The sequence below is a fragment of the Phanerochaete carnosa genome (assembly GCF_000300595.1).
Source record: "Phanerochaete carnosa HHB-10118-sp unplaced genomic scaffold PHACAscaffold_6, whole genome shotgun sequence".
NCBI lineage: Eukaryota > Fungi > Basidiomycota > Agaricomycetes > Polyporales > Phanerochaetaceae > Phanerochaete > Phanerochaete carnosa.
In genome coordinates this window covers 2,564,004-2,590,018 of record NW_006767633.1, presented here as the reverse complement: position 1 = coordinate 2,590,018, position 26,015 = coordinate 2,564,004, and the positions used below count along the sequence as shown (strand labels likewise).

Sequence of the window (26,015 nt, the reverse complement as noted above, 5' to 3'; positions counted from 1 at the left end):
TCTCAATACCGAATACTTTTCAACCACAATGAGAGCCTCCCAGTGGTTGAGGAAGAGGCACTGGCGCGAGAGTTTGGATACAGGGGCACGTACAAACCTGTAGGACAAGCTTTCGAGGCGTTTTCCGACGCTGAAGATCCGCCCGCAGACGAGGATGAATGGGGCAATCAGGTTGACGAAGAGCACAGATAAGTTGGGCAAATCGTCACAGGGCGGCTGGAGCATAACCGTCCGACAACCGGTGACCATACTTAATGGGGGTCACCATGATGATAATTTGTGTTTCGGTTATGTAGGGCGTGGGTGAGGGGAACCATTAGAGGTAGGTCTAATGTTTGGTGAGGTAGAGTCCATCGACCGGCTCGGTGCTCGTGCGAGGCCAGGGCCGTCTGGCGCGGTCCTGCGAATTCCTCTGCGCCCCCAGACCTTAGGTCAACCAGGTGAACCGGCACGGACCCTGTTGTGGCTGTAGCACAGGCCCTCATGTAGCAGTAGTTCTACGGGCCTTTATAAACAAGCGGAAAAAAAAAAAAAAGAATCTGCCGCGGCGAAACATGCACAGTCGAGGGCGAGGTCAGTGAGGGCTTTACCAGCCTTGTAGCGCGGGGACAAGAACTTGCATTCTCTTCGAGCTCTCGTTTCGCGCTAGATATCGCTCTGAGAAACAATTGCACTTCAAAGCTTCAACATCTCAACTGTCACTTGCCCGATCTACGCAGAACTAGTTTGGACGCGTCGCGTCGCCGTCGCCGAACTCTAATCTGATTCGCGTTGCATCATGGACAGGCGCTGGACGTCTCAGGGACGTTGAACGTTGCACTCAACCAGACTCATCCCAACGTCGGACTTACCCCTTGTTGACCATTGCATTTCGTGGCAAATGCATCGCCATCGGCCCTCTCACGCCTCGCTGCAGTTCGCATCCTCAACCCTTTAACCGTGTGCGCCGACGTCAATCGTGATGGCACTACGCGGGCGCGAGACTGCGCCAGTCGCGATGGTAGCTGTTCCCACGACGCTTTTTAAATTTGTGCACCTGAGGATCTCAACTACGACTTCTCAACAATGTGGCCCTTCTCAACTTCGTATCCTACGAAAACGCCTCAGCAACTGAACGCAGAATATGACTATATCATTGTCGGAGGTATGCACACGTCACGAAGCCACGCCTTCTGCCCGCACTCACAGTTCGCACGACCCAGGTGGGACGGGAGGATGCGTCCTGGCTCGCCGGCTCGCCGAAGACAGCAGCTGTAGCGTGCTCGTCATCGAGCGCGGCGACGCACGCGACATCTGGCTCGACCGCTTCCCACTACCGTCGACACACCACTGGTCCGATCGTAAACACAGCATGGTTCTCGAGGCGGACATGCTGGGTCAGAAGACAAGCATCATCACCGGCAAGGGCCTCGGCGGACCTCGAGGATCAATGCGATGCAATACAGTCGCGGCGCGCCTGGCGAGTATAACGCGTGGGCACAAGCTGGGCGCAAGGGATGGAGTTACCAGGAGCTGTTGCCGTACTTCGAGAGGGCAGAGTGCTTGTACAATCCGGTGACGAAGGGGCATTATGGGACTGAAGGTATGTTACTTGCCATGTCTCCAAAGATGTAAAGTGTTCACAACGCAGCAGGTCTATGGAAGATCCAGTCTCCGCCGTACACCTTCAAGTTCGGTCTCAACGAACAGTGCGTAATTTTGTGCATATATCTATAATTGCCGTAAATAACTCCGTATACGCGCTCCCAGCATCATCCAGGGCTCGCAGAAAGCAGGCTTCGCCTATGGCAAGGATGTCAGCGACCCGAAGCTGCCGACCTCGGGGTGCTTTCTGATTCATCACACTATCGACTTGTCGGGCAACCGGCACAGCACGTTCCGGGCATTCCTCCCGATGGAGTTTGTGCTTGCGCATGATCAGAATCTGCACCTGTGCGTGAACACTGTCGCGCGCAAGATTGAGACGGAACAACTGGCAGACGGGAACCTGAGGGCTACGGGCGTGGTTGTACAGAGTATGACGCCCGGCACGGCGAGTGTGTTTGTCAAGACTCGGAGAGAGGTCATCCTGTGCTCGGGTGCGCTGCGGACGCCCCAGGTGTTGATGCTCAGGTACGACAAGATCCTGCCAAGCCCTTCATAATATACTGAACTCTTCACGCATCTAGCGGCATTGGCCCCGAGAAGCACTTGCGTGACATGGGCATTCCGGTCGTGCACAACCTTGAGGGTGTTGGCTCCAATCTGGTACGCCTTTTCGCTCTCCCTTCGGCATCGCTACTGACTTTCAACTACAGCAAGACCACATGGGCGCGGGCATTGATCTACAGTGTTCGCTCGAACATTCCCTCTATGTGCTCGTCCGGCCACCATGGTACCTCCTCTACCAGCTCCTGCGGTACTTCATCTTCGGTGACGGCTGGTTCCTCACATCACTTGTCGAAGTATGCATCCTCACCTGCGAGCGCTGGCTTGATGCGGACTCGGGGCAGAAGCCGCTCGGCGAGAAAGACAAGGATGCATCACTGCCGGAGAACATCCCGGATATCGAGATCATGACTGTATGTTCTTCTTTGATCCACACAAGTCGAAGCAAGCTGATGAAGACCTCAGAGCTCGGTCTGCGACTGGCGATTCCCAGAGTTCGACCGCACGCGGGGCGGGTTCACAATGCTCGCTGCGCCGCTGCGGCCGTTCTCGCGAGGCACCCTCCGCCTGCGCTCCTCGGATCCGCTCGAACAGCCCGTCGTCAATCTGAACTACCTCGCTGACGTGCGCGACCGCACGAATCTGCGGGCGGGAATCCGGCTGTGCATGCGCATTGTGCGCGAGATGGAGAACGGTGGGTACCCTGTGGGATACTTCAAGGCGCCACGGAGTCTCGACGACGACGCGCTTGACGCGTTCGTCGATGGCCACAGCCAGAGCTTCTTGCACTACAGTAGCACATGTCGCATGGCGCCACGCGACGATCCCGAGCCAGGCGTCGTGGATGACGAACTCCGGGTGCACGGGTTCACGAACTTGAGAATCGCAGACGCGAGCGTGTTCCCGCAGATACCTGCGGCGCACTTGCAGGCGCCAGTTGTTGCTGTGACGGAGAAATGTGCGGACATGACCAAAGCAACGTGGAAGGCATAGGAACGAGCTGGTTTGCCTGCGGAGTCCCGGTGATCCCTAGATTATTTACCGCGTATGTGCAGTCTTAGATCCTGCTTTCACTAGATTAATATTGTGGTGCTCCTTGTGCTGTCAAAACTGCACATATCCTATGATGAAGCACGCTGCACGAGTATACCAAAGTTGGATCGCATATCTACTTCTCATTCTCCCTCGCAGCCTTCTTCACCATCTCAGCGCACTTCTCTGCAACAACAATGACAGGTGCTTGGAGGTGCGCCGCCGGAATCTGTGGAAAGACACTCGCATCGCAGACCCTCAGGTTCGCTACCCCATGCACCCGCAGTTCGTCATCCACGACCCCCGGCTCGGAATCGTCGCGCGGCGCCATGCGACACGTGCTGCTGTAGTGCAGGAAGCTCATACCAGCCGCATCGATATATTCGTCTATGTCCCCCTCCCCCGCACTGCGCGGTGCACGCAGCGGTTTCGTGGCGTACCCGCCTGCGCGCATTGTGCCTGCGATTCGCATGCAGAGCCGCACTGCCGTGCGCAATGTCTTACGATCGGCGGGCGCGCTCAGGAAGTCAAGGTCTATAAGAGGCGGGTCGAGCGAATCTGAGGAGCGCAGCCGCACGGTCCCTCGGGAGTGTGGGCGGAGGGCAGTGGCGAGCATGGTGTAGCCTCCCTTGGACTTGTCGTAGTCGGGGTAGGTGAAGTCGCAGACTGCGCCCTGGGTAGTGTTCGATGAGTGAAATTACACCGGAGACGCAAGCTCTCGAGACACGCACCGTCATGATCTCAATATCAGGCACATTATCTGGCCGCGTTGCGTCTCGCTGCTGCTCGTCAAGTACCTTCTGTCTCATGTCCTCGTCGAGGTAGTCGGCACGGGTGTACACGCTCGACTCCATATAGTGGTCGCGCAGCCAACCGTCACCGAGGATGAGGAAACGGAGGAGCTGCCATAGGAGCCACCATGGCCTCAAGAAGGGCGCGATCCAAGTGTCCCAGATCGGCGCATAGTAATAGAGCGGCGTACCCATGTGGTCTTGCTGCACAATCCTTAGCACAAGCGCAGAGAAGCACGATAGAGACTCACAAGGTTGGAGCCGACACCATCGAGCTCGTGTACCACCGGGACGCCGACTTGTTGCAAATGGTTTGCTGGGCCAATGCCACTGTTCGAGTAAGAGCACGTTAGTACACCTCAGTCAGACCTCGGTGCAGGTGAGACGGTGACCTGAGCATCAGCAGCTGCGGCGTTGTGATTGCACCACAGCACAGCACGACCTCCTTTCTGGCGGCCACGAATCGCGTGGACGACCCAGGCTTTGCCTCCTGCAGGACGACGCCAGTCGCTCTAAGTGTACCGGTGGCTGACTGCTCGACCTCGACCTTGCATGCAATCGTCTTCGTACAGATGTGCAGATTATCACGATGGGCGAGGACAAAGTGTTTGGGGAGATAGGCTCGGAAGGTGCTACTGCGGTAGCCGTCCTGTGCGGTTGTCAGGTGCAAGAGGAAACATCCTGATGTTGGCAGACGTGCGTCGTTCACGTCGTTGCAGATGGCGAAGCCAAGTTTCTCGGCTGCGTGAGCAATCCTGCAGGGAAATATCGGCCTGGATGAACCAAAGCTGTTGCTGCAGTGGTGAACTTACTCTCGAGATGCCTCAAATTTGAAATTTGGAGGCGGAGCCTGGACCTGCAATGGCCCTGACTACAAGTCAGGAGCGGAAAAGCGAAGCAGCTAGCCAGCCTACCACTGTTTCCATAGTGGGTGTGTGTGACGGGACTCCAATGTCCTTCAGCTCTCTCGAAATATGGCTTGAGTTCCTCATAGCTCCACCCTTGGCGTCCACTCTCTGCCCAGGCGTTGTAATCTCCAGGCACACCTCGAGTATAATGCATGCCATTGATCCTAGACGTCCCACCGAGTCCCCTGCCCGTGACGATATCAGTTGTCGCGTCGCCGCGTAACCGGCTCTGCAGCACGACGCTGTGCTTCTTGTCAGAGAACTGGTGCGTTGAGAACAGCGGCGACTTGTCGAGCCAATTATCCCTGGTATCGCCACGCTCGATGAGCAGGACACTTGAGTTGCGCTCTTCGGCAAGACGCCGCGCCAGGACACAGCCCGCAGTGCCACCTGCAGCGGGATCAGCGTTTTGCTGAAGCAAGCTGTAGTGGCGTGGCGACTTACCACCGACTACAATGTAGTCGTATTCCTGCTGTACTCTGGAGGGCAGAAGTTCAGGATACCTGGTTACAAATGGCCACATGATTGTCGTGCCTAAGGAGCAACTCTGGTTGCGAGACCGTGACGGCGCATGGGAGCCCGCCCAAAACTAAGTTTCGCACGCAACCTCCCGCGACAGAAGCCAAGCGGCAATGAGACAATGATCTCTGTGTGAACAAGGCGCGATCGTTGGCGCGTCTAACCTTCACAGCTTGGACGAAGGACGCCCAGTCAACGCCGCGAACTCTGACGCGCCCATTTCCTGCTTTAGAAACGTCGGCAGCGTTGCAGTCCATCTAGCACAGTACTTCACTGCGATACATTTTCGGAACATTTAGCTTAGTGCAGATAGTCGAAGCGCCTCAGTACAATGCAAATCGGCATGCTTGTGAATATTATAGACCTGTATAACGCCGCCCGCATCATCCTTTGACTCTACTACCATGACGGTCGTGATCAGATGGCGACTTCCAGGCATTAGCACGACAGACAACTTGAAGATGAGGCTTTACGTTCTATCAAACATGAGGAGTAAAGTTTAATCGCATCCAAATATTCAGATAGGAATTCCGCCACTATGTGCGCAGGAGTCTTCGCAATAGGCTATCAATTACAAGCAGCAGCTAACAGAGTTTACTAGCAGGTTCGTAGATACTAAGTGTTTTACACGAATCAAGGGATTAAAATTGTCTCTACGATCTGTGATCATCCTACTTTAAATGCGGTCCACGCCTAGCTGTTCAGTGACGGACAACCATGGTCCTGCGGTCAGCCTTGAGGGGAGTGGGCGGGGTGTTGTGCTCGGCTTCCTCAATCAGATTGAGGACGTCGCCAGCGCAGCCGAAGGAGAGTGTGAAGCCAGAGCCGCCTTGGCCATACGAGTGCACGATCTTGCTCAGCGAGCCGTCGGCCTTCTTGCGCAGCTCACGCTCGACCCGGACGTTCTCACCACGCACGGGGCGCAGACCCTGCACGATCGGCGAGTGCGGGTCCAGCTCGGCCTTCTCGAGGCCCGGCACGAACTTGTTGCACCTGTCGCGCATGCGCTTCATCTCGGGGCTTTCGAGGGTCAGATCGAGGTTGCCCTCGTTTGCCTGGGCGATACCTGTGGACATCGTCAGATATGAATATTATTTGCCGCGACAAAACGCCTACCGCCGAGGATGAGGGTCTTGTCGTTGCGAGGAACGATGAAGACGATGCCGCCGTCATCGTCACGCTTGGCGTAGTCGTGCGCAACAACGAGCGCCTCGTTTACTTTCGGGAACTTGGTGCCGTCGTTAACGAGGCGGATGAGTGCACCACGGAGGGGGTAGACAGTCCTGTCACCGGCAGCCTCGAAGGCACCGAGGCCTGTGGCATCGACGATGTACTGGGCACCGAAGACCTGGAGAAGTGCGTCTTCCTGCTCGAGGAGGTCGCCCGAGATGTGGTGCGTGACGAACTTGCCGCCCTTGGCGTCAACAACGGAGCGGAGCCAAAGCATGTAGGCGTCAGTGTCGACGACGGGCGTGGTGTGCTTATAGGCATCGACGACACCGGCCTCCTGGCTGACAGCGTGCTTGGTGACCAGGAGCGAGTCGCGCTCGAAGCCGGGGATCTGCACAATAAATTCAATATGTGTAGCGTCCAATGATGAATTTCTTGATAATACCTTGGCATTTTCAATCTCGACCATCTTCTCGTACTCTTCCTGGTTTTCCTCGATGGGCTTGTCGAAGAAGAAGTTGGCGGTGCGCATGCGAATACCGTGACCGGTTTCGCCATCGGCAGGGAGGACTTCCTGTAGCTTCTGGAAGACACGGTAGGCGGTCATGCACCATACTTTGGAAAGCTTGAGGGAGATGAGGTCGGTGTGCCTGCCGCAGACAGCAGGGGGCCACTCCCAGCTGTTACAAACTATCAGTGCTACGCGATTTCATTGCTGAAACGAATCCACTCACAGAGCACCGGCGATCTGAGAGGTGATGCGGTCCTCGAGGGACGCCCACTTATCAGAGATGACCGTAACCGAGTAGCCCTGGTCGAGGAGAGCCCAAGCATTCTGTGATATCGTTAGCAACCAGCCCAGGCGGCGCGAATCGCAGATGTACTCACGGTAAGACCGGTGACACCACCGCCAATGATGAGAACGTGCTTGTTGGCGTGCTCGGTGGCATGCGGGTTGGCACCTTGCTTGAGAACGAGCTCGTTGTTCTCCTTGGTGAGGTAGAGGTTCTTGAGTTCGGCGACGTGAGACATATTGTAAGAGTGGATTAAAGGGATTTAGGTCTAGCTGCTGAACAAGTTTTGGAGAGAAGAGGAAGAGAAGATTAGAGGCGTCGGTGCCGCTGCTCCTCGTCCAGAATTCAGCAGGTGCTTTTATACGAGGCGAGGGGACCAAGATGCATGGCACACAAAGCGAGAGTTTTCGATACTCCTGCTAGGCAAAACATGCACGTTCATCACAGCCGAGGCTCCGCTGGGGGTAGCCGCTACGTTGAACCGGTACCGCCAGGTACCATAAACTGGAGGTGCTGAAGGGCAGAGTGAGCGAGGACGCTTCGTACAGTGTCAGGCGCAGCGTACCCGAGCGTCAATTGCGCGGTGCATAGTGACCAACCTAGGTCCCTGCAATCGCCATCGCGTCGTTCTATTGCGGCAAGCGCGCGTATTAAACAGACACGCATACCAAGAATCCTCGGCAACATGGCGTTTTGGCTCTGGACATCTTGTCCGCCGGTCTTCCGAGCCCGAACAGTTTAGGCTGTTGAATAGAGAAGCACATCACAAGCGACAAAAAAACGCAAGGAATTCGAAGCGCAGCAGACTCACTCCTCCCACCGCTCCGACGGACATTCGGCGGAGTCCCGGTTGACAAAACACACATCCGACGAATTCGAATTGAGCGGACAGCAAAGCATTGCAAGAACCCGTGACTCTGGGAGCCAGAGTCGTCGATCACATACAAGTCAACATCGGCCCAGAGGGACTATGGTGTTTACTCACAACGGCACCACAGCGACATAGCCACTACGACAAGAAGCTTCGGGCAAACATAGCACTCCCCGAAAGGAGGCACGATAATCTTTCCTGCCTGGAAAAGTGTGCCTCAAGACGTTGTGAACAAAGCACAGCACGACCACTGACGCCTGCATCAGCCCGGCGCCCTCGAAAGCCGCTCAGATGTTACTCCTCATGCAGTGCTCCCAAGTGCTCCGTGCTCAGGGTCCCGGCCGATGTTTATAAGCCTGGCCGAGCCTCCCTTGTACGAGACCATGGCGGCGGACGCGGGCGCAGGGCACCCATGCGCATGCCATAGGACCCGCGCGGGCGATTCTCCGCTGGAAGGGACATAGAGCCGGAAATGAAGCACTGCAGATGAACAATGAGCCATAACGTACAAGCACATACCATGCATATCGACTTGCTGAATGACCGCACGCTGGTCATCACGACTTCTTGGTGCCAAGCATGCGTCTACGTAGTCGGCCCAAGGCACTAAGATCGGACGAGGCGGGGCCAGAAAGGTACATATTAAATAACATCAAGAAAGCTAAAAGAAAATAACGAGAGTGCAAATGACGCCACCAGATCTCAGACCTTGTGCAAGCCGTCCGTATATCACAGCGCCTCCGGGGACTTCAAAGTGTAGCAAAGTCTCGCGAGTTGGCCCGGTACCGCTGTTGTTCGCGCTGCATGTCGTGATCCTCATCGTCGATGGTCCGCGTGTGGTTGCGCACGGGTATAGGCTGCGTCGAGATCGGTTGCGCGAAGTGCTCCCGCAGGCGGTTCTCGGCTTGTTTCTGGGCCTGTGAAGTATCAGGTACATGAGTCAGTATACTGCAGCATCGGACGGAGCTACCGTCACGCACCTCCCTAGCCATCGTACGCGCGACTTGCAGGGCAGGGCCCATAAGTCCGAGGTGGAGCATGACATACGCAGTGGCGGCAACCACCAACAGGAATGCAAAGTAGAGTGGGTTGAAGAGCACGACCATCGCCTCATTCCAACCAAGGACGACAAGCATGCCGTACATCCAGTAGGGGATCTGCGCGACGCTCGATACGGTACTCCGCTTGGCCTCGACGTAGAACGCATCGGCGTCTTTGCGGAACCGGGATGTGAGGTCAAGCGCCTTGGTCTCAGTGAAAATGGTGAGCGTCGTCGGGAAATCGAAGTCCTCTTCAGACGATGCCAAGGAGTCGGACGGCTCGGAGGGTAGGGTATACGCGAGCGACTTCTCGACGGGGGCAATCTTGGAGTAGAGCGGGATGAGCTCGAGGGTCTCGTCCCTCGCCTTCTGGAACGCGCCGTCGATGTCGTCGCTCGGCGTCCACACTCGCGGGACGCCCTTCTCGTCGTACCGGAAGCGCTCCTCGAAGAACGTGCGCAGCTTGGCGAGGAAACTCTGGTCCGCAGTCTGCTCATCGATCTTTGCGCGGAGGGCCATCCATGCGCGCTTGCGGAGGGTGGCGAGCGCGGTGGTGTTCTCGGCGTCTGTGCAATTGAAGCCTGTGACGTGTCGTCAGTGAGCGTTAACACCCCATTGTTACAAATGCGACATACTCTTAGCCTTCACGAGATATGCGGACTCTGCCTTGCCAAGGGTATCTCGGAATGTAACCAGAACTTTGTCCCACATGTTGGGCGTCGGCTGAGTGAGATGCAAGTCAACTGGCTCTGAAATCTGCTTCTTGAAGTTCCTCTGCAAAGCAGCTCTGAGTGATCACTACGTCTTGGTTGAAAAGACAGCAACACACCTCGATGACATTGACCATCTTCTTCGTCTCGTCCTTCCTGCACTGATCCGCAATGCTGCTCATCTCTTCGCGGAGCAGTGTGAACTCGTCGTCGTAAGTCCAATGCACCACGTCCTCGCCCTCGACAGGCACCGCCTCGCGCGCGCCCTCGTCGAACGTCTTCTCGCAGCGCTCACGCGCAGCACCGACGATCTCCGCAAAGTTGTAGTTCTCCCCACGCATGCCTTCGTGCATCTCCTGCTTGAACTGCACGAGACACGCCTTGTGCATGTTCTTGAGCTGGCCTAGGAACAGCGGTGACAGCGTCGAGTCGAGCACCCCCACGAGATCGGCACGCTTGCGCTTGTAGACCCCAGGGTGATATCGTGAGGCATCTCGGTCGTAGCGTTCTATGGTCATTCATCAAGAACTGGGCAGTAGCATATGAGAAGGTTACATACCCAGTGCAGTTGAGCGCCAGCTACGCATCATAGCACCAAGACCTTCTACCACCTTTCCAGACTCCACGGGTCTCCGTTGTGGCTTCGCCTGCTCGTTGAATTCGGAAAGCGCAACAGCTGAGATCTCGTCGCAACGGAACTGAGCCAAAAGCTCTTGCTGGGTGGGGAGGTCGAGGTCCTTGTTTGTCTGGACTTGTTCCTGTATCACAGCTTTATGAGCATCACACTTTGGAGACCATGATATATGCAACGTACCCAGATGCCTTCCATATAGAAAGCGACACCGTCCGCAGGAATACGCTTGTGGTAAGCTGGTTTGAAAACGTAGTCCTCCCTGCTCTTGTCTACGAAGCGTTTCCTGAGCTCCTGGACATCGGACTCGAACTTCTCGGCGGCCAGAACCTTGTGCGGAAGAGCAGAGAAGGACATGTCGAAGTAGTCTGAAAGCTGACGGTCCTGGAGCTCTGGTGGTTTTGACAAGGAATCCCAAATCTTCTGCATGTCGGCGGTCAGTGTTGTTTGCAGGTTGTCGAGCGGCGTTGTACCAATGTGGTCGCGAATGACGAAGAGAAGCAATGTGCGCTGATTGCGCCTGTAGTGAAGAGTAAGACCCATCACCAACTTGGACAGCAGGAGACGCACCCATCAGCGGTCTTTTTCCCAAACAACGCAAGATTGACTTCGAACACGGTCTTGAGCAATCCCATGTTTGCACCCTGGTATAGACCAACTTGGTGCTCCCATAGGTTGATAATGAGGACTTCTGAAGAAGCGAGCGAGAACAGTGCAGATTTCCGTTCGAAGTCCTGTCGGACGAGGAGAAGAGATGATCAATGGTCAGAGCTAAGCTGGGAAGGGCTTTCAAACCGCGCACTTGGTCTTCTCCGCGTTCCCGTCCGTCTGTGCCCTCAACATCCATCACCATAACATTCATGCCCTTGCCTCGGCACATCCATATGCCTGGTTCACAGTCAGGTCGCATGTCGCTTCACGAGGAACGCTAGATCTGACCTTTGGTAGTCTGTTGCCGCCGCGTCTCGTCCATGACGTCGAAGTCGGTCCCAAATAGCCGGTTGAGTAGAGTACCTGCGCAGGATGTTAGAGCGGTCAGGCACGTTTTGGGACGCGTACGCACTTTTCCCCGTTGACTGGGAACCGAAGACGGCGACAATGTCGTAGTCAAAACCCGCATTATGAAGGCTCCAGTGCTCAATCTGTTTGGCGAGGTCCGGACTAAACGGACACGTTGAGCATGCATGAAGCGCAGTAGTAGGGAAATGCCGGCACTGACGTGAATTGCTTCTCGTCGTTGATTATCTGAACTCGCTTGAAGCTTGCAGCAGAGTCAGTTCGAATGTGTGTCGCGTCTCCGTTCAAGACGGTGTGTCCATTTGGTTCTGCCAACGTGACGTGCATGAGCAGCTGTGTCTCGTCGTATGTTCCTTGTTTTGCACAGGAAGAAGAACATACGTTGTTCGGTCATTGCAAGTAGTCGGGAGGTATTCTGTTCAAACGAGTGTCTTGTGGTCGTAAGCAAGAAATGTCGAAAGAGTCGGTGCGGCGTTGCACAGGGCTTGAACTGGAGTGCTCGTCCAGCACGTCGGGCGTCACGGAGCTGAGCCATCAGTTCATCAACTCCTCACCCTAATCCGGCAGGAACAGACGCCGTATGCCTGCAGCGTCGAGGAGCTAGCTATCCGGTGTGGACATTTCTGCGACGCAGCACAGGCTTAGTGTCCGGCTCGTCTCGACCCTCTCAAAGCTAAGGCTTTAGTGCCTCTAGGCGGGAAGATGGCCTTCAACGAAATATTCCATGGCAATACGAATAATTATCCTATCGGAGACCCGCACCCGATTCTCTTCCGAATTCCGAAAAGTACAGCTGTGGTTCCCTCGTGTACGGATTACCACTCTGCGCGTCCTCGTTTATAATCCTTTTTTAAAGGGGCTCTGGTTGTTGGCCCTTCCTTAACCTTGTTTCCCAACACTCGCCTTATACGCCATGGACTCGCAGTTCGCATCGTCGCGCCTCATCTGGAGACACAAAGATCCCAAGAGCTGTCGTGTGGAAGCCTTCAGGCAATGGATCAACAGAAAGCATAGGTTGCACCTCAGTAAGCGGGTCTTTCGTACGCGTTCGGAGATTACCCCCCAACGCGTCCTGCACACCTAGAGGACTACCATGAGCTGCACAAGTACTCTATCACAGACTACATGTTCTGGCAGGACTTGTGGCAGTATCTGAACATTATCTACTCGGTACCCCCTGAACAGGTCCGTATCGGACCCCAGTCAGCGTTCCTCATGATTGACGTTATAATCAATATCCTTGCAGATCGTAACCGAGGGACGTATGCCTGAGGTGCGGACCTGGTTTCCTGGTGCACGTCTCAACTATGCCGAAAACATCCTCCGTTTCAACGGCGACAGCATTGCCGTCACTTCTGCCCGAGAAACTGGCTATGTCAGACAGTACACGTTCAGAGAGCTCAGGGAGATGGTCCGTCACCTTGCCTCCGCTCTGAGGATGAACGGGCTCCAGAAGGGCGATCGAGTTGCTGCCATCATTACAAACTCCATTGACGCGATCGTCATCGCGCTCGCTGCAGTGAGCATCGGTGCAATATTCTCCAGCACGGCTACGGATATGGGTGTCCAGGTGCGTCTGCATACCTTGGTATCTCGAGCTCTTACAGCTCACAGCGTTCCAGGGTATTCTTGACAGATACCGTCAAATACAACCCAAGTTTGTGTTCGCCGAGACGGAGGTGGTTTACGCTGGCAAGACGATCGATCTTATGCCCAGGGTCATAGAGGTTGTCCGTGACTTGCAGTCTCGCGGGCTCCAAGGCGTTGTCTTACTTCCAAGCACAAAGACTGGTGCAGAGCCGCAGATACCCACAGGCATTCCCAACTGGTGAGAAACAGACTGCTATCGCATATGATGTATATTGTGACGTATATGTGCAGCCGAACCCTTTCCTCCTTCCTGGCCGCCAGTGACGCTCGCCCTCTAACCTTCGAGCAACTCCCATTCGACCATCCGGTCTTCGTTCTATACTCTTCAGGTACAACGGGCGTCCCGAAGTGTATTGTACACTGCTCCGGAGTATGCTTTCCCCTCCATGGTGCGACAACTCGCTCATAACTTCCATATGTGCAGGGTCTGCTGCTTAACGGACTCAAGGAAGGAGCTTTCGCCTATAACATGGCTCTGGACGAATGCTACTTCCAATATACCACTGTCAGTCACTGTCTCAGCTTCTTTAATTCGGCTTCTGAGGGGTTTGCAGCCCGGCTGGATGATGTGGAACGCCATGCTAATCGCACTGGGACACGGAACGCGTCTCATTGCATACGACGGCTCGCCTTTCCATCCCAGTGCACAAGCTTTCTTAAAGTTCATCAGTGATCATGGGTGCGCGCTTCCTCTACCTGCACACTTAGGCAGCTGACGTTCTGCAGCGCGACCATCTGGGGCACCTCGCCTCGTTTCCTTATGGAGTTGCAAGCCACCGGTATCGAACCTCGTATGTCCGTTTTCCGCTGCCTATCACTTGCCAGACTGACCTGCTATGAAAAAAGTCAAGCTTGCCCCCTTCGAGTCCCTGCGTGTAGTCATGACTACCGGCTCCCCACTGACCCCGCCCATATTTGAGTGGACACAGGCCGCGTTTGGGGACGTTCACCTCTGTTCGGTCTCTGGCGGGACCGACATCTGTACCGGATGTGAGTGTGCTGTTACAGCGATCAGAACTCGAAGTCTGACGCAATAGCTAGTTGTAACTGCCGCGCCCTGCCTGCCGAGTTACGCCGGAGGCAAGTGCCACAGAAGTCTCTTATTCTTGTGTGACTTATCGTTCTGCCCGGAGCAGAAATACAATCCAAGTCCCTCGGCATGGCCGTCGAGATCTACGACCCTGACGGGAAGAACATCGAGGATATCGCCTTGCCTGGCGAACTTGTCTGCACGCGCCCGCACCCGTCGATGCCCGTCCATTTCTGGGCGGACAAGAATGACGAGAAGTATCGGAATGCATACTTCAACCGATACCCTGGTGCGTGCTGCACAGTCGACTCTGGGAAATGCCAAGGTGTCGATGTTTTGCGCGGTGGCAGGGGTCTGGCACCATGGTGACTTCATCGTCAAGAACCCGAAGACTCAGGGCTTCCTCATCTTGGGCCGCAGGTGCGCAACTGCTTATCCCCACTTTTATCTCTTTAACATCTCCTTGACTCAGTGACGGCGTCCTCAACCCGAGCGGCGTCCGCTTCGGCTCGGCCGAGATCTACTCCGTGCTGGATGTCTTCCGGGACGAGCTTGAGGATACACTGTGCATCGGACAGCGGCGGCCGGAGGACAAGGACGAGCGCGTGCTGCTGTTCGTGAAGATGCGCCCCGGGAGGCGGTTCAGCGAGGATCTCAAGAGGCGCATACGCGACACGATTCGCAAGGACCTCAGTCCGCGGCACGTGCCCTCGTACATATTTGAGATTCGCGATATTCCTGTGAGTGTGTAGGTCTTGGTGTGAGAGAGAAAGAGAGCTGATGACCATGCGGTACAGTATACGGTGAACAACAAGAAGATAGAGGTCGCGGTCAAGCAGATCGTCTCCGGGTCGAATTTGAAGCCCAGTGGGACGGTCGCGAATCCGGAATCGCTGGAGGAGTATTACAAGTTCAGGCACCTAGAGAAGCTGGTGGAGAGTGAAGGATCGAAGGCGAAAGCGAAGCTGTGATGCAGGAATCTGTTCCGGCTGTGCTATCCTTCCGTGCTTTACGTGTCAATCTTCTTGCGAATTATTCGCGCGTGGGAGCCACAGACATGAAGAGCCGCGGCCTGACATCCACGTCACGGACATCGTAGCCTATGAAGGACGCATGCACGAGATTGGCGAATGAGTTGTGTTCTGAGTCTCACTTGCGCAATGTTTGCCACTCTTGATGCTCTTAGTAAGCCTCGGACATGAGGTTGTTGTGTCACTAGTGAACTCTCGTGCTTCTTTCTGATCAAAGCGGTCTCCTGTGGCGAAGCCCGTACACTAACACTAGTGCAGTCAAGGCCGTTGAATGCATGTGGGAAGATGTACGTTGCAACTCTAGAACTCGACGATCACCCCCCTACTGCAGCCGTCTTGCCTCCAGGGCATCAGCCAGGAATGTCCACTCACTGCCATGAAGACACCCCTGCACTGACACCATGCCCTCCACCGCCACCATCGTACCAGCCGGCACAGCCATGCGAACCCCGAACCCATTCGCTCATTGTTGACGGGCGCGAATATCTAAAAGATTCCATCATCAATGCATCACTTCCTATCTTACTTCACAGAGGTCAAAAATGGTCAGCTTATGAACCCTGCGGGTGCGCGGCGTCACGCTCGAGGATCTTCGGGGGGAACAAAACCTTGACTCTTGTGATCTTTTGTCGGATGACCTAGTGAAGTGCGCAGATCTCGCAGCAGCTCTTGTTTGCTCTGGACAGCAAGTATGCTTGGCAGTTGTAGAGATTATTGACTTCGAGAAGAACGAAGACAAGACCGACTGGCTCTCCTCCATTCGGTACGACGAGCTTGAGGACTCAAAAAGCAATACAATGGTAGTGGCACAAATTTGGAGATGCTCCCTCAATGCTCGATCCACGCTGCTGCTGATCGTTGCTACCACTCACAGTCTCTCGATAGCTATGAAACGCCAGAATGTCAGTCCGAATTGGAGCCGAAGGACCTACAGTGGGAATGGACACGGAAATTCCTGCAGATATCCCAACTGGACGAGGGTCACGAGTCAATGACGGCCGTTCAACAATCTTCGCACCGAGATTATTCGCTTACCATCCCTGGATTTCTTGTCTACCCTTTAAGACCTTCGGTTGCGACGTTTCAGGAGGCAGCATCCAAGGGCGCAACACTTGCACCGCCAATTGAGGAGAAGTGGTCGAGTACATGGATCCTAGGTTCGTCGCAGCTCACAGAGGTTCTCGCACGCGCCTGGGATGCACTCTGCCCGGATAGCGAGGATATCCTTGTCAACATAGAGTATCTTCCAAGAATTCGCTCGCCCGGCCTGCCCTACAAGGATGCACAAGGTATATATCAACACCAGACCCAAATTGACAGTATAAACTCACCTCATACTCAATGGCACACAGGAAATACATGTTTCGCGGTCACGAATTTACCTGCGCATCTTACCGTGGAGAAGTTCTAGGACAAGCAAATCCTGTTATTTATGCCAGAGGAAGGTACAAATCTATAGAATGCGCGGTCATGTCGACCAGCATATCTTGTGGGCACGAAGAAGTATAGAAGACGTATCGTTGAAGACGGCCGTAAGTAAACTTAGTAGAGCGTTGCCCGCCGGAATAATGTCTAATTCCTGGTCGTGTACCTTTTAGATCGGTCTCGAGCCATGTGGGTTCTGTGGGCGCGACAGGACCTGCTTCACGCAACTTCGGCAAAAAGCAGGTCGCGGACAAGGCTACAATATCATATCAAATTGCTTGTACCACTATCAGAAGATGAACTATACCTCGGCGAAAAATGTTACCAAGACTAGCCCATGTACCAATGTGCCCATTCACTGCGTCATCTGCCCATCTCTTCCCAGTGGGCAGCCGGTAACAATTTGGAAGGACAACATGCTGTACCACCTTTCAGTTGAACATTCACAAGGGGATGCCTTACCTACGATACCGCCTCAAATGCTTGTCGACATGCACGTCTCGAGAGCGGAAGAGGGATTCATGGATGTCAATCAGGCCACTACTCATAAGTGGCAGGAGGAGAACGGAATTCCAGATAGTGATATCATAGAGGAGCACGAAGCTGCATTGACGAAACGAGACCATGCAGCGTCGACAGTGGTATAAGAGCCGCAGCGCAAGATGCCTCGTACACTGTAATCTTATCTTTTCTATCATCATAATCTTATCGCACTCTCCTCTTGGGGTCCTGGGCATGTACAGCTTAACGCTCGTGCAGGGCGGTGTGCCCGATGCAATCTCGCGCGCCGCTTGGTTCTTACCAGGAAAAAGTGTCAGGAGAGGGAATGACTCACGCCACTACTGTTAACCCACTCAGCGCCTCACAGGATGTACGCCCTACAAGGTCAGATCTATTCTCAACTTGAGTGGTGACAGCCATAAGTGTGACACTATACGAACATTGAAATTTGGAACACTGCAGGGCCAATGTCGAGTGGCTGTAACAACTATGGGTTTCGTCATCTGGCAATTGCATTCTAGCATGCACACAGTTGCTTTGTAGGCCCTTCCCTATGGTACCTCTTGCACATCACGACAGCCTGAGACCCATTATGGCAGCTGTATGGCATTCATCACCAAAGCATCTTTCAGCTGAGTGATACGAGCCACCGCATGTCCCCTGGAGCTTGTCAGACTTCCACATTTAGGAATTGTGAGTTGTTTCTTGGCATGGATCGTGGTACTGGCTCCCACCGTATTGCAATACTATGACTCCCAGTATGGAACCTTGCACACTTTCAAATTGCAGCCACACCATCGATGATAGATTGCACAGGCAAAATCTGATAGATTATATTCCCACTTTTTCAAGGCCATGAGTTGAGCTTTACGGCCATACAAGAACAACACCAACTCCTGTCAACTCCATTCCACTAAATTGCCAACAGAAGCTACCAGCAAAGGATTGGGGCTCAATAGGCAATGGAGCCTTTTCTGATGATTTCTTGATGCAGCTTGAAGTTTGCATACTACTTGCGTGTCTTCCCCCATACAAATGTCTCTGTCTTTGCGCAGAAGGTTCATGTCCCGGTGCTTTACTTGTCGACGTTTTCGGTAATAGAGCGCAATGATTGTCCAAGCTCATATAGATGAGGTCCGGGATGCAGCCAAACTGGCTGCTGTGCCACTCTTGTTGATCACACACCTGAAACTTCTCTTAGTAAGTCGCTGCTTTCCTGGTGTTTGATTTTGTTCACTCAGTTGGCCTTTGATCCTGGGTACCTAAGAACTGTTCAGTTGCAGCAGCAATAGGTTTGCACTGGCAGCACAGGCCTCGGCTCACCACTTCTCTCAGTTCCTTGATTTAGTGATGTATCTAAATCTTATATAATTGAAGCAATTGCATCCACCCATGGTTCAGTGAGGCCTCGAGCCCAGTCTTTCCCCGATGTCAGCTATGAGCTCCCCTTTCCCGGCAGTGAGCGACCAAAATTCCGCCTCGCTGGAGGTTGCTATCATTATTGAGGCATTTGCAGAGGCCATACGACCAGGCATAAATTTCGTCTTCATTGCCACAATATTCGTGTCTATGCTCATTTCCATTCTTATCACACTCTTCTGGTTCTCCACTTCTATGACACGTCGGCAGCCAATCTTCATTCTGAATGTGGCTTCCATATTGATAGGCATTGAGGTGGCAATATGGTCTACCTACAGTAACGTGAGCAGTGCTTCTTGCTCTTCAAGTGGCAGACGAAAAGCTTATAGCCCCGCAGCTTTTTGCAATCCTGAATCCGACCATTCAGGTCAATAGGACAGCAAATGCCACCTTTTCTGTCGTGTTCCAGCTAGCTCCATGAGTAGTTGAGCTGGTACTGGCTTTTTGGCTCACAGTGGTGTTTCTGCCTCACCGAACTCCATCGCTGAAGTTGGCTGCTATCTTTGCATTCCCTGTAATTATTAAATGTGTCCAATTGGGCTGCTTGATAGCCTTCTGGAAGATTTGGTTTCTCGAGGCAGAGCAGAGCTCAACTGCACTGACAGCTGCGGAAGATGTTAACTTTCGAAACATTCCTTTCACCAAGGCAGATTTTCTTTTGCAAATCTTTGACAATGCGTGAGCATCTCTAATATAACCTGCTGGTCTTATCTCATATCTATATAGTTATCTATCAACTATCTTTATCTGGAAGTTGCACAGTGGGCACATTTTTTGGAGACAAGATGATTGGCAGGTCAGTTTTGGTGGTGGTGGTATAACTCCATCTAAACCTGCATGCATGTTTTGCTGATGTTTGTATGGAAGGCTCTCTGACTTCCAGATTGAAGACATTGTTCTGGATAGCAACTGGGAACTTTGTCTTCCCCCGTAAGCACAATTTTCTCAATATACTAGGTCAACAGTTTCTGACAAGAAAATAAAGCCATGTTCAACATTGCAGTTGTAATTGATGTCTTTGTGGATCCCCAATATGTTCTTCATGTGGCCAACCTTCTTATCACAAACTATTATCTATCCATTATTGGCATTGTCTTTGCCACTGGTAAGCAGCTCAGGCTTTCCTATGCATCAATGCAACAATATTGACACATCTTAGTCTGGAGTACAAGTACATCTGTCAAGAAGAGCCAGCCTGATGTACCAAACTGGCAGCTTTAACAGCTGTTAGAAACAGACTCTGCCTCCACAAACCCCTCTAATGCAGGTCGTGCTGAGCCTAAAGATGTCAATGAGGGTTTGTTTGAGCATGCTGTAAACAAACTACAGGCCTGGCTGGATATTGAGAGGGCAAATTCTCAGACGGACACAATCCCACTGATGGTACTTGTTCAGACAGATTGGCTACAGCAGTGAAAACGGCCTCCCTGTCACGGTAACTTGAACCCTGAACGCTGGAAGAAGCTTCTGATGATGATAGCTCTCTTTCTTATTGTTGTTTATGGACTTTCTTTTTTTTGTCATGTCTTATTTTGCCCCCCTTTGTCACCAGCTCCTTAGCAGCCAGCTAAGTTAGCTTATGCCGCTACAACAAAGCCTGTTCCCATTCTATCTCATGTGATGCTGAGTAGTTTTGTCATATACATTGGTTTCTACTAGACTCGAAATTCAAGCCAAGAGAGCTTATTCTGGACTCTGCCGCATACTCCACTGAGTGCTTTACGCTTGTATCCAGACAGGTTGACACTAGTAGACGATCTGTTCTGAGCACAAGTACTACACTGAGCTGTGGTCAAGATACAAGAGTGAGGTGTTCATTTCCACCAATGACAACACCCTGTCTGAGCTGTCGTTCACATCATGTGCGATCTTGATGATGCTCCACAGACACAACAACTTGAAGGTCATGGCTCTCTCCACAGGGAAACACAAAAGACCATTGACAGTCTCGGGAGCACATTGATGGTATTAAGAGCACATGGCCGCCATGGTCGCCAGCCTTCGACCACTACCAAGCTGTGCCCGCAATTGCACAGTGCTGGTTCTAGCTTGCAAAGTCTACAAGTGGCGTCAGACTCAAGAATCTCTGTAATTCGTTCATTGAGCACATGCCCACCGGCTTTCCTGAACCATGCTCACGATATCAACAACACAGAACATGAAGTGGTATTGCCGCGCACTGTACGCGCCTCCAATGGCTTCGGCCGCCACTGCCTGGAGGTTGTCTGCGAGGTCGTTGTCAGCAGAACGGGCCTTCTGAGCCACGTTGAGCTTGGATGACGATATCAGATTATGAACCAGTAGGAAAGATGAGGGAATGCACTTGCAAATGTCCAGTGTAAGGATTTGGGTTGACAAAAGTGCACTACCAATGATCAACCCCGGTGCTGAAGCCACTAAGCTGCAGCTTTTTGAGGCCCTTGCCGAGGAAGATCTCAGTCAAGATGTTCTCAGCCTGTTTAATGGCCTTTTGTGCTGCCACTGGGCAACTCATCAGTAGCTGCACCAGATTGAAGAATAAAATGACACACGTGGTACAGTGGGCTAGACTTGGCAAAAGCGTGGTTAGCCTCACTGCACTCGAGAATGTCTGAGTCACCGCTCTTCGCTACAATGGGCTACGCTCGATGTCAGCGCAACACAGGCACAAGGGGAGGGCGGATGCACCTTGAAGGGGTTCACAGCCCAAGCCAGTCTACCCCGCTGCAGACTCAAGAACCTACTAATACAGTCTCAGGAGGTCGCTGCCATGGAGTGTCTGCTACTGAATACGAGGAGCTACATCAGTATATGCCTGTCTTGCTTGAGAATCATGGCAAAAAACACACGTCAAGGCGCAGCGCATTGTCAAGAAGCGAAGCCTGCGCTGATTGCATGTGCAAGCACGGACCCATAACAATCGCTTGGGTCGGGGCAGCGCACAAATTAAATGAGAGGGAAAAGATGCACTTGAACAGCTGCGCATCATGGAAGATCTCCTCATCCTACTGCGCCTGCTTCGCTCTGTCCGATGGCAACAGTATCATTCATCACCCGCGTCTGTTGATTGTCAGCAGCATGCTCACGATGTGCCGCAACCCTGATATGAGCCACACAGCAAGCCAAACAGAGCAGAAGAGGATGCACTACTATGGTTCTTACTGACTAGAACCAGCGACACGCTTGCCGCTGGTGGGATAAACCCGAGACAATCCTCTCTGAACATGTCATTCCATAGCAGCCTGCATCTTGTCACTCTATTGCGCATGAGGTCCTGCTTGGTCTGGTTTATGATTGTAAGACCTGTAAGGTCGTAGACTTGGAGATAACCCTGCAAGAGCCAGACCGTGTTGTATTTGCGAAGAGTAGCTACAATAGTGGGGTAAAAGTAAAGTCTGGGGCTGAAACCAAGGGGCATCCCGACCTTATATCAGGCCAGGATGCTACCCAATAACAAATACATGAGCGAGCATAAGGAGGACGTGTTTTTGATTGATGAGAGCACCAAGTTACAAAAAAGGAAGGTGTCTATGGTAAATGGGCGCTAAGTCGTGCGCCTTACAGTGATGTACAGCGGTAATAGGTCAAAAAAAGACATTGTGCTGTTGGTTGCTAAATTGTCAGCGTGGTGAGGAAGAGACTGTGTGTAATGAGCAACACGAACATGAACGTCAGTGAGTCGAGCAAGGCACAAACTGCGTAAGAATGTCAGGGTCAACTACATGGGTGGGGTGGGGAAGAAATACTTTACCTTAAGAGTGGTCTGACCAGTTTTAGCATTGCCTTCAAGGTATATACTAGCACAAGACAAATATATACAGTTAAAATGTCATAGGATACTCTACAGTCATATAAGCGCGATGAGGTACCCATGAATTCTACTCTGGAAACTCTACACTAGAGCTGGGACAATCGTCACTGTTACGGCTGCCCCATCTGGGCGAGTACTGTTGATGGAATTGTTGCACCTTGCAAATCTGATCTCTTGATGTCTGACTGATTTGGGCTTGTGTTTTGTCCGGCACAGGCTAGAATGGTTATCATTTGGTAATCACAAGGCCAATAAGATCATCATTGGAAAGTAAACGCTATCAAGTTAACGAAATAAACTTGTCCTTCTTCACCACCGTGCTTATACTCTGACTGGATGCAAGGTCAATTAATATTTTAACCTGCATTGACTGTGTAAGATTAACACTGCTTACGAGTTGCAAAGACAGCACCAATGATTGACAGGTAGTAGTTTGTGATGAAAAGATTGCCCGTATGAGCCATGTATTGAGGGTCCACAAAGATGACGTTTATGACCGCAATATTGAAAATACCTTCAACGTCCTGTTAGCAACCTGCGACCTGTATAAGCTGGAGACTTGAACTTACCAGGGAAAAAATTTCAACTGCCATCCAAAACAATGTTCTGAGTCGTGATGTCAGAGAGCCTATAATTTAAGGCTTCAGTAGTTATTCACATGTGGGGAAATAAATCCAGAGCCGTACCTCTGGCACCAAAAGTGACTCGTTGGCCATCCCATCCTTGGAAGACGTGTGTGCTGTACAACTTCCAGATGAAAATTGTCAATAGATAGCTATACAGGGTGGGATCAGCCATGTGACTCAGGAGGCGATAGACGAAGACTCACGCATTGTCAAAGAGTTGCAGTAAGCATGTTGCTCTGATGTACAGAAACTGCTGCCAGCCAATGTTCACTGTTTCCATCAGCACACCTGAGCATTGGGCCACCTCACAAAGGAAGAACCTCTGGAATATTACTCATCTAGACTGCGAGACTAATGATCTCAAAAAGCTTAAGCATGCAAGAATTTGAGTGACTGAAGAGCAGGTTCTCCCACTTAAAATGCTGTAGTCACCGAAGGTCACCACTCCAATGCCTATTAAGATAGAGGCTACATTCAATATAAATATGTGCTGCCTGCAAGTCACAGAAGTGGAGAACCATAGGAACGTGATGAGGATAAGAATGAGCATGGATGTAAATATTACAATAATAAGGACATAGCTTATGACCAACTGTATAGCTTCTGCAAAAGTCTTGATAATATTAATGACAGCGGTCTCTGGCTGAATGGAGTTTGGACTGATCGTCATGAGGGGAGGAGAGTCTGTGAGTGCCATGAGAGAAAAGAATGGCCATAGATCTGCTGTAATCAGATATGGTCGCCGTACTTATGTAAAGGCCTGACACATTTGTCTCAGAACAGACAGCTAATATACTCTTGGGGTTAAGGCCTACTGTGTGCTGCTAATGTGATCGTAGGGCATTGGCCCTCAGATACCTAGTGCAAGTATCAATCGAATACATAGGATAACCACAATACATCATCAACGCACTAGGGGAATGGTCATGTGTTTGATCAGCATGAAAACTATGCTGCCAAGCAGCTACATCCCAATCTGCGCGAGATGTGGATAACTGAGATATTGCTAATGAGGAGATTGACAAGCAAAGCACTGGGCCACGAATCTTCTGCAATATGCTAGAAATATTTGCACAAAGGAAGGCAGGTGTGAATCATGAAAAATCTGGGTGTCAAATGTCATTAGATACATATAGGCCACGTCAGTCACTGCACCACAACCCTCCTGTGCATGGCTGTTCTCAAGGTTGTCGTGAGCTATCCATCAGCAATGGGTGCAGGTGATAATATCTCAAAAGCGTACAGGCTTTGGGCCAATCACTGCGTGCCAAACTAAAGCGGAACTTGTCTGTTGGCGTAAGAGGTGTAAATATTGCAGAAACTTCACAGTGGGCATTTTACATTTGCCTGCGGGTCATGCAAGATTTGGAAGTTGATAGCCTGCCTAGATGAATGCTGGCCGTTTGTCAGAAACATTTGAGCCAAAGGATAGACATAGCATAAGCTATGGTAGTGTACATGAAGGTGTTGTCATCATCCTTTCCTTTAATCTGTGTCAATCCGGCACTTCTCAGATGTTTGAAGCGTTCCCAAGGATCTAGACGCCAGATCATGTTGAGGTGCCTGGCTGTGGACACAGCTTCGCCTTTTGGCCTTTTTTTAGCCCTAAAATTATAGATTCATATGCATTCAAACCATATAATTTTAAATTACATTTTTGAGCCAATAATAGAGGCATTTTCCGGATGTTTTCGCATTTTCTGTCATTTGCCAAGGAAAAACAGGCGAATTGATGCCTGATGGACGCCTCAGCAAAAAGCGGATATCTCGATAACCTTGACACAACTTATTGCCTGTCGAGACACTGAATTCTAGCAAAGAGATGATGGCAAATGAGCTGTCTGTCTCGGCAGGAAATGGAGGCCCGTCGACAGCGTCGAGACACCAGATTCACGTGACTTCGCCCAGCGCCACCGCCCGGCGGCCATCAGCGGATCCCCGCGCGTTTTCACGCCCTCCGACGCGCTCTCGGGCATCAATTCGTACGTCGGACTGTCCGTTCGTGCGCCACGACCGACGCCTCGCCCTGCTGCTAGCAGAGGGTCCGGGGGTTGGAGTTTCTGTGCCATCTATGTTGTCGGCGCTCTCCGCGCCTTCCGTGTTAGGTCAGACGTGACGCGTGACGTCTTATAACGCGCGCGTCAGACTAATGTGTTATATTTCGTGACATTCTGTGCGCATGAATGCGCCTGCCATTTGAGCGAGTATATCCAATATCGATCTCGAGAATGCAGCATTGCACACTGTTAAAAGCTGGCTAAGGCTCAGTGTGGCGGTGAAGAATCTCTGTACGCATCCTCACGAGCTTTGTCCTCAAGCTCCATGCTCTTCATAGAACTGCAGCATTACTACCGGCGATCTCCTCACCGTCCTCGTTCACATCCTTTTGCATGGCGGTACATCGACATCGACTCCAGAGGGCCATCTATTTGAGGACCTCCTTAAGACTGCGCTCTGCCTGACGATAGTATCGTCTAAGTGCAGAGAAATTTCGCACTGGACGTTTACGGAGGCAAGAGACTCGGAGATGTTCAAGAGGCCCTTGTGCACAAGGATAGTGGCTGGTAGCGAGGAGCGTTCGCGATACGACTGAGATCGTTCAGCGGGCATAGCTGAAGCATCTAACCTTAGCAATACTGTTTTTCTCTAACCAGGCGCAACAGCGATTGCTGCTCAAAGACTTGCGTCCGTGTAACGATTCTAGTATTGACACTCGTCCCTATTGTTCCTATGTACTCGAAGCCTACTCGCAGTACTGGGAATAAGATGATACCGGCGTGGGCCTACAGGGCCACTTCAGCGCACGGAGGTTCTCTGATTATCTCTGAGTAATGGGAGCATTTTCTCTTGCTTTCCTGCTCAGGAGAAATAGGCTGCTGAATTGTCAGAAATATCGTTGCAGAGGACCGGAC

At 52.2% G+C, this 26,015-nt stretch overlaps 7 protein-coding genes across 7 annotated transcripts; 4 read left to right on the top strand and 3 right to left on the bottom strand.

Annotated features, from left to right (window-relative positions):
- The first annotated feature begins 1,002 nt into the window (after positions 1–1,002).
- PHACADRAFT_175178 (uncharacterized protein) lies at positions 1,003–3,454 on the top strand. The gene is made up of 7 exons (XM_007397285.1): positions 1,003–1,144; positions 1,203–1,376; positions 1,406–1,586; positions 1,750–2,112; positions 2,169–2,247; positions 2,298–2,561; positions 2,614–3,454. Exons 1-7 carry the CDS (start codon positions 1,066–1,068, stop codon positions 3,139–3,141), a joined length of 1,668 nt encoding a protein of 555 aa, XP_007397347.1. The 5' UTR covers positions 1,003–1,065; the 3' UTR covers positions 3,142–3,454.
- Positions 3,455–3,616: 162 nt separating this feature from the next.
- On the bottom strand, positions 3,617–5,402 carry PHACADRAFT_68181 (uncharacterized protein; the record flags this gene model as incomplete). Its single annotated transcript, XM_007397284.1, has 7 exons — positions 3,617–3,846; positions 3,908–4,175; positions 4,223–4,301; positions 4,364–4,726; positions 4,784–4,821; positions 4,914–5,269; positions 5,324–5,402. Coding segments are annotated over 7 exons (1,413 nt in total), but the record flags the coding sequence as incomplete, so codon positions are not given.
- Positions 5,403–5,951: 549 nt separating this feature from the next.
- PHACADRAFT_258655 (uncharacterized protein) lies at positions 5,952–8,057 on the bottom strand. Its single transcript, XM_007397283.1, has 6 exons — positions 7,928–8,057; positions 7,457–7,875; positions 7,303–7,403; positions 7,014–7,248; positions 6,515–6,959; positions 5,952–6,464 (listed from the first exon to the last, which is right to left on the bottom strand). Exons 2-6 carry the CDS (start codon positions 7,598–7,600, stop codon positions 6,100–6,102), a joined length of 1,290 nt encoding a protein of 429 aa, XP_007397345.1. The 5' UTR covers positions 7,601–7,875; positions 7,928–8,057; the 3' UTR covers positions 5,952–6,099.
- A 797-nt stretch (positions 8,058–8,854) lies between these two features.
- Positions 8,855–12,038, bottom strand: PHACADRAFT_258654 (uncharacterized protein). Its single transcript, XM_007397282.1, has 12 exons — positions 12,013–12,038; positions 11,834–11,939; positions 11,678–11,775; positions 11,554–11,628; positions 11,417–11,502; positions 11,185–11,348; positions 10,798–11,134; positions 10,543–10,741; positions 10,103–10,491; positions 9,909–10,047; positions 9,214–9,854; positions 8,855–9,150 (listed from the first exon to the last, which is right to left on the bottom strand). The coding sequence occupies exons 1-12, from the start codon at positions 12,023–12,025 to the stop codon at positions 8,983–8,985; spliced, it is 2,415 nt and encodes an 804-aa protein (XP_007397344.1). The 5' UTR covers positions 12,026–12,038; the 3' UTR covers positions 8,855–8,982.
- Positions 12,039–12,413: 375 nt separating this feature from the next.
- PHACADRAFT_146820 (uncharacterized protein) lies at positions 12,414–15,605 on the top strand. The gene is made up of 12 exons (XM_007397281.1): positions 12,414–12,656; positions 12,716–12,816; positions 12,878–13,201; positions 13,254–13,459; positions 13,513–13,651; positions 13,706–13,786; positions 13,836–13,960; positions 14,008–14,072; positions 14,415–14,600; positions 14,662–14,731; positions 14,784–15,051; positions 15,109–15,605. Exons 1-12 carry the CDS (start codon positions 12,545–12,547, stop codon positions 15,280–15,282), a joined length of 1,851 nt encoding a protein of 616 aa, XP_007397343.1. The 5' UTR covers positions 12,414–12,544; the 3' UTR covers positions 15,283–15,605.
- Positions 15,606–16,721: 1,116 nt separating this feature from the next.
- Positions 16,722–17,147, top strand: PHACADRAFT_53412 (uncharacterized protein; the record flags this gene model as incomplete). The annotated part of the gene is made up of 2 exons (XM_007396504.1): positions 16,722–16,874; positions 16,941–17,147. Coding segments are annotated over 2 exons (360 nt in total), but the record flags the coding sequence as incomplete, so codon positions are not given.
- A 2,527-nt stretch (positions 17,148–19,674) lies between these two features.
- On the top strand, positions 19,675–19,908 carry PHACADRAFT_197086 (uncharacterized protein; the record flags this gene model as incomplete). Its single annotated transcript, XM_007397280.1, has 2 exons — positions 19,675–19,792; positions 19,847–19,908. 2 exons carry the CDS (start codon positions 19,675–19,677, stop codon positions 19,906–19,908), a joined length of 180 nt encoding a protein of 59 aa, XP_007397342.1.
- Positions 19,909–26,015: the final 6,107 nt, after the last annotated feature.